Genomic DNA, 8046 nt, shown 5'->3' on the forward strand with positions numbered 1-8046 from the left:
GTTATTATTTTTATTGGAGAACAAACAAACAAACTAACTAACTAACTAACTAACTAACTAACTAACTAACTAACTAACTAACTAACTAACTAACTAACTAACTAACTAACTAAATAACTAACTAAATAACTAACCAACTAACTAACACACACTAACTAACTAACTAACTAACTAAGAAACTAACTAGACTATAGATTAGACTATGGAGTAGACTATGGACTAGACTACAGACTAGACTATAGACTACACTATAGACTACACTATAGACTACACTATAGACTACACTATAGACTAGACTACAGACTAGACTACAGACAAGACTATAGACTAGACTATAGACTAGACTATAGACTAGACTATAGAATAGACTATAGACTAGGCTATAGACTAGACTATAGACTAGACTATAGACTAGACTATAGACTAGACTATAGACTAGACTATAGACTAGACTATAGACTAGACTATAGACTAGACTATAGACTAGACTATAGACTAGACTATAGACTAGACTATAGACTAGACTATAGACTAGACTATAGACTACACTATAGACTAGACTGCAGGCTAGACTGTAGACTGGACATTCAAGTACAAACACAACTTATTTGAAAAATAACTAACTTATTTCATTCATTAATCTGATGTGGTAACTACTTGCTACTAGGGCCAATGAACTTAAGATTCAGAAGTGATGGCGATATCACTACTTCTATAGATGTTATTCAAGAAATGTCTTTGTTGCACTTTTTCTAGAACTAGTGCAAACAAGTTAATTCTGGAAGTTAATAATTTTATGGTTTTGTAATAAACTTTTATTAAAAAATTGAGATTTGATTGGAATTCTTACAAAAAATCTGTGGATGCCCGTCGATTGGAATAAAATATTGTGATCGTATATTTCTTATTTTTGAGTGCAGGATTTAGTATCTAATATTTGGACGCATTTTGGAAGAACAACAAATATCTAATATAAGTTCTAAACATAAAAGAAAAATATCTTAATGAACAATAAAATCACTTCTTATTACAACACACACACACACAAAGAAAAATATATTATTTATTGTGATCAATTTGGAATAAATATTCGTATATTGTATAAATTTGTTAATTAACTTTTTATCGATCCGCGTTAATTTGTTTTCATTTTAATCGGCTAACCATTTTTTGTTCATATTAATCGGCTAACCAGAAAAAATTGCGTACTTCTTCCTCATTTGAGGGTCGACAATGTGGTGGACCATTATCGGGTGCTCCTTCGGCTATAAGGGAATTACGCAAAGCTCGCATAGCCAACATGTTACGTTGGGAGGCCACACTCAAATCAATCAGGCGGTTTGGATAGTGGACACCAATCAAACAATCGGATTGCTCTTGCACATTCAAAGGCATACGCCAGGGTTCGTGACTGTTGCAAAAAAATGATTAATGTAACTGATCCAAAAAAGGATTGGTATAATTGCCATACTTACATGAACTCTTTAGGTACTTTAGATAGCTCAGGTACATATTGTTTTATGTATTGACCCATTGGATCTAATCTCTTGGCCAATGCCACTGGGCAAGTTACCAACGAGGAATCGAGTAAACGTTCAAAAGCCGATGAGCTAACCCACATCCAATTGCCAGCACATACCGACCAATCAGCATCCAATAGATATTTCAGAAAATAACGTAAACCATGTTCCCAATTTTGCCAAAGACCACCCCTAGTCAAGAAAGTGGCCACTGTATTACGGAGAGTGTGATGCAGCCAGCCCTCAGCTAAGAGTTGACGCATTGCTGCATCAATTAAGGGAAACCCTGTTTGACCCATTGTCCAGCGTTGAATTTGCTCGTGATTGGGCTGAGCCCAGGGTATATTCAAACATATTTCATTATCTTCCATACGATCATAATTAGGATTGTTCACAGACATGGTATAGAAATATTCACGCCATATTAACTGACCAGTTATATGAGCTCCACCAGACATGTGCATGCCAAGACCTTCGGCTTGCATTTGTACATTTTTAAAGAGATCATGCACATCCCAATAGAACTTGCGCACCGACAAACAACCAAAACGTAAATGGGCGCTCATGGACTTAGGGGACTCCAAAATATTGGGCTTAGCCTGATTAGGCAAATAGTAACCACATTTAAAAGCATTTTCCTCCACTTTAAGGCGTTGATGCAAATGTAGCAACGCCTGGGTTTCACCACCAATCCATTTGACTTTGGCTAAATAACTCAAGTTATCGGGATAAACATTAAAGTCTTCCGGTGTGGGAAACTAATGAAGAAGTATTAAGAATTAAAAAAAAACTAACTTTCAAGTATTACTTTAACATTACCTCTAGATACACTTTTAATTCCATTATAAGTTTCTCACTTAGTTTGTGGAACTTGACATTAGTCCAATCTGGATTGGGTACTGGGCGTGGTGGTAAGCCAATTATTTGTACTGTATGCTAATATTGATAAATATGTATTAAATAAATATTAAAATTTTATATATATATAATATATTTACCAAAAACATTTGATATGTTAATGGCGGTATGCCGCCATTAGTATCGATAACCTTTTTAGGGTCCCATAAAGTGTGCGAGATTCTCTCTAGGCAAGTTATGCCCAAATCATGGCAAAGTTTTTTCACCGCATTATCGCGTCTATTCCAAATCGGTTCACAATCCTGCTCAAAACATAATTTCCTTATGCCGCATTGCTCATGCAGACGTCGAAATATTTGTACGGGATTTCCTTGCAGTACATACAATCGTCCCAGACTTAAACTGAGATTTTGCAGTTGATCGTAAATATCTTTCAGGGAATCCAGAAGGAATTTTAAACGATTATAGCCAACTGATTTGGTGCCTGTGCGAAGAGAAACAAATATCAGTAAAACATTTTTTTAGGAATTATTTTAAAAGTAATCAAAAATTTTAGAATTATATATAAAATATTAGAAATACTTTTGATTCGATAAACTCCAACAAGTTTGAGTTCAAACAAATTGTATAAATCTGAAATTTCGTCGAAAAAGAGTTCGGAAGATCTGTTATCTCCTATAACAGATAATTACTCAAAGAAGCTTTCCAGATCTCCGTTATCCACTGGATGCTTGTGTACTTAAATAATTATTTAGTAAGACACGATATTTCAAAGTTATCTCTTGTCATCGATGAAATATTGAATGCTTTATTTGTTGTAAAAGCTTATATTTAAGGTCTCAAGCTGAATCTCGTTCAAAGAAGTACTGCGTGATTGCGAAACAGTCCATGAATGGAATGACTATCTCCCATATATCCACTAATAAAAGGTATTCCATATTTTATGTCAATTTGCCATCAGGAAGCGAAACCAGTCGCTTGTGTCGGGTCTTGCAAGAATATTCTATCACTGCTTGCCTTAATGCAATTATTGCCTCCCTTGCTCCTCAACATCCTTCCTGACAGAATGAAAAAAGAGAACCTTGAGATGTGGAAAAATAGCCACGGGATTTAAATTTTATATGGTTTTCCATACGATAGATAATTTCCTCGGTCATAGGGGCTTCGTGATTCTGTAGTATTCTTGATATATGAATTTTGTACTTAATTTACATAAAAAATGTCACGCCCACTATTAATATGCGTGTTGTCACGCCTACTGATTCCATACCTTCCATTTTTCACTAAAACTTCATATTGATAATTAAGTGATTGGTACAATATTTGATTACTTTAGCATATATTTTTTTCAGATATACGAATTTAAGTATTTTACCAGTATTTCCTACCCGACATAGACCTGTCTGCTATGCAGACAACGTCTTAATTACTTGTGTAGAACAGCTGAGAAGGCTCTGAATATGGCCTTGATCTGGGCTCAATGTTAACACGGCGACATATTCCACCCATTGAAACATATTTAACATATGATGCGTCGCTTATAGCCTCTTTAAGCGAACTGACCAAAAGCGGTTATAAAACACGTCATTGGATTGTAAGAAAACTTTAACTGAATGAATGTAATAGCTTTAAAGGGATGAGAGTTAAAGGTAGTTAACCTGACTCAATATACTGAATGAACTATTTTTTCCATTAAAAGGAGCTCACAACATGCCCGATAGTGGTATTTTCTCGGATTTGATGTACTATACATCCTCCTATCAACCTAGTATTTGATTAATAGGGGAGATGACACGCCAGCTAAAATGTTTATATAAATGTCATAGTAAATGCATAATTTTAAATTTTTAGGTATTGCAGTATCTCATAAATACAAATTTGAATGTATATTTTGTATATGGGCGTGTCACACAGCCCATTTAAAATTGCAAAACTAAATACTACTTATGAACATTTTTAGAAATACACAAATACGCATACAGACGGAATCGGCAGTTATAAATTATGGGGGATATATTGATTTTGTCATTCCGTTTGTAACGCATCGAAATATTATTAAATTCTAAGACGATCTAGCCATGTCTGCCCGTCCGTCTGTCTGTCTGTTGAAAGCACGATAGAGTCCATACAGAAAGAGCGCTGGGAGATTGAAATTTTACACAAATATTACTTACATATAAGGTTTGTTTGGTATTGAAAATAATCAATATCGGTTCACGTTTTCGTATAGCCCCCATACAAGTGGCCTCTCGCTTTAACAACTATAATAGTTTTAAAAATGCGAGTGTAGCAATGAAATTTGAGAGAAATAAGTTTTATATGTGCCAAATTCTCTCTACCAAATTTTATGAGCAGCGATCCATAATTGACCCTTTCCTTCATATATGGTCCTCTAGAAAAATGACTTCAACGCCCTTTGCTGGCTTTAAAAGACGAGTTTAGTGCTGAAATTCGATTAAATTTCTTACGAGCAAATATCTACTACCTACTCATTGAGTAAGCGGAAAGACTAATAAATACCTAAAATAACTGTAGAGACAAGTTTAAGCCCAGGAAAGTCGGGTAAGCAAATTTGTAAACAGTTATTTTTTGAACCTCGTCGAACTAAAATAACTTGTAATTCACCCCAAAAGTAAGTACTTCCACATTACTTCAATATTACTTGCCTGCTTACCGGGTAAGTAAAGTATTTTCTGAGTGTATAGGTGGGTATTAGGCTTTTCTCTCGGATCAACTTCTAATAGTGAAATTATGTTGTATTTTAACGTCAAATGGAAGACTGTAAAATATTATTCAATTATTTTGAGGGTACGAGCCCGAGCATCGCCGCCAAAGTCTGTAAATGAGTTTATATGGGAAAAAGTTACACTTTTTGGAGTTTTTTTTACAAAATGAACTCTTAAAATAATTATTATTGCACCATTTCATAGCAAAATCGTAATGTCTAACAATATTGTCTTTCCAAAAAGATAGGAAAACTTAAAATTGGTAAAAAAAGTTTTAAGTCATTAAAATTTTCTCCGAGAATTTTGTGATTCTGAAGACACATAAAAGTAATTTTTTTCAGTTTTTAAACATTTTACAAAGAAATATTTTATCTTTATAAGATTTATGAATTTTTGTTCAAATTGGATAACGTTTGCTCGGTTTAGTGGGTGGCAAAAAAGAACCATTATTTTAACAGTATCTCCAAAACTCCATTTTAAAACTTTAAAGAATTTTGTTAAATGGATTTAAAAAAAATAGTTTTCTATACTGGATATTATAAAGGATATATAAAATTATTAAACACAAAAAGAATGAGCTCAATACCTCTCATAGTTTTAACGTACCTGCTATGTAAAATTAAAATTATATTAATCTTTGACCGAATATTTTGAAGTAACGAATTCAGTTGGAAGATTCTTTTGTATTTTAAAAGGTATGAATACTGTTAACCCTAACACATATGGAAGTGTTTTAAATTGGTCAAGTCATATGTTAAACTTTTTATATTCTAGTTGTTTATTTACAAAAATAACGCTCATCTATATAAGTATAAAAGAGTAGCGTTACTGACTGACTGATTCATCATCGCACAGCCCAAACGGCTTAACCTAGAATCATGAAATTTCGACAGTAGATGTGTTTTTGGTTATGTAGATCCACTAAGGAGGGATTTTCGGAAATTTGCACATTTACGGGTAAAAAGGGAAAAACGGCTAAAACAGGTTTTCTTAATTATTTTACACAATATTAGTGATACAAGAAAAATTTTAAATGCACCTGTATCTACTCTTAAAATGAGCAGATGGGTGTCTGGTACTTTTTTGAAATTCGTACTTTTAAGGGATAAAAATGTGTAACAAAGGTGAATTTGGTACCTTTTTTGGTCCTTTATAACTTTTGAACTAATTAACATAATCAATTTTTTCTAAATATTTTGGATACATCTCTCAAAATTACGAGACACCTGTTTCGTACTTCTTTAAAAATTTAGTTCTTTTGGGTGTAAAAGGGAGAAAACTGTATTTATGGTACTTTTTTAGCACAATAAGAAAACTTTTCGTTTTATTGAATTATTCCTATTATATTACGGACTAACTCTGTAATATTTATTGTTAGAAAATGTTTGCTATTTCACTGGGGAAAAAGTACCAAAAAGAAAAAACGGGAAATTTAATTTTATTCAAACTCATTAGGCCAATTTTTATAAAATATGAAAAGTAGTTTATTTACTCACATATTATTATTATTATTGTTATTATTATTATTTTGGAATTCGAGTACTAAGGCCTATATGCAGATTTGAATCGTTTGAGTTTTATCTGTGATATATAGATTTAAATACGGAACATTTTGTAAACTTTATTCTCGAAAAAGTATATTTCTAAGCAAAAAGGGGAAAAATTGTACTCTTTTTATTAGTACTTTCCACTTAGGTAAAATTTATTCCATTTTTGGTACTTATTCTTCCTTCAAATGATACTCTTTGTATGCTCTTTAATATGAACTCAAAACACATAATTATTAAACATACGCAGTCCTCATTGAATAAGATTCTTTAAGATACAACTTTTTAGTACTTTTTATCTCATAAATTGTATTTTTTAAGTTTCTAAAATACTCAACCTAGGAACATTAATTTTAACATATATGGTCTTGACTGAATAATATTCTGTAAGTGGGGACTATTTGGTACTTTTCTATTCTTCAAATGGTACGTTTTTATAATGGTTAATAGGAACACACACAGTTATTAAATGAGAATTTATTGAGAGAGATTTTTGTATGTTTTTCCTATGGTTATTTTTAATATTTTTACGATATTGAACAGAGATATTGAAAATAAAATTTAAAATGTAGGGATCTTAGTATAAAACTAAAATATTAAAAAAATTTTAATCAATTTTAATTTTTTATAAAAGTAAATACAATTTTTTATGTATTTTATTTAAGTTAGGGTAGCGAAGCACCCAGGGTATGCTAGTTTTGTATAATTGTTGTAAGGTTTCTTTGTTTAAATGCTCTTTTACTCAAACTAGTTCATACATCAGCCGGTATTACACTTACCCGCACTCTCCCCATCAAATATAAAAATCGGCAATAGTTCTATTCCTAAATCTTTGTCCGATATAGCTTCCAATAGAGCTGGATTATCGTGCAGTCTTAAACCATGACGGAACCAAATTATATTAATCGACATTATAAAAACGTATCTAAATACACAATTGCAATTAAACTTTTTATAAAAATAATTTATTATATTTTCTCAAACAAGTTGCACTTTTATACTATGAATGTATATTTATTAATTAATTACAATCGGTATCGGTTTTACAGTCGTTTAATGTTCCGCGTTTTCGGTCTTTGCACGACAACGTGTTGATGGCAAATGCACTCATTGCACTTGAAATTTTCACCAAAGTCAACTTATTGTTTATCTCTAATATGAGTACACATAGGAGTAAATATTTTGTTTTTGTTGTTTTTTTTATACGTAGTTGGTCGATTACAAAAAGTTTCACTCATTATAGTTTCCTTAGTTCCTCAATCAACCCCCACCAATTTTAAGTAACCCTTGTTTAAAAAGTTCAAACTGTTTCTATTGTAACGTTTTTTTTGCAAACAACTTGTTGGTAATGTAGGGTTTTCAATACAAAAAATGTCGTATAAGAGATTTGGAAAT

At 32.0% G+C, this 8046-nt stretch overlaps 1 protein-coding gene across 1 annotated transcript; it reads right to left on the minus strand.

The window, feature by feature from the left end:
• Positions 1 to 791: 791 nt before the first annotated feature.
• LOC111688195 (cryptochrome-1) lies at positions 792 to 7744 on the minus strand. The gene is made up of 5 exons (XM_023450672.2): positions 7431 to 7744; positions 2519 to 2862; positions 2340 to 2456; positions 1476 to 2278; positions 792 to 1411 (listed from the first exon to the last, which is right to left on the minus strand). The coding sequence occupies exons 1-5, from the start codon at positions 7561 to 7563 to the stop codon at positions 1180 to 1182; spliced, it is 1629 nt and encodes a 542-aa protein (XP_023306440.2). The 5' UTR covers positions 7564 to 7744; the 3' UTR covers positions 792 to 1179.
• Positions 7745 to 8046: the final 302 nt, after the last annotated feature.

Source organism: Lucilia cuprina, chromosome 4 (genome assembly GCF_022045245.1).
Source record: "Lucilia cuprina isolate Lc7/37 chromosome 4, ASM2204524v1, whole genome shotgun sequence".
In the NCBI taxonomy this organism is placed as follows: domain Eukaryota; kingdom Metazoa; phylum Arthropoda; class Insecta; order Diptera; family Calliphoridae; genus Lucilia; species Lucilia cuprina.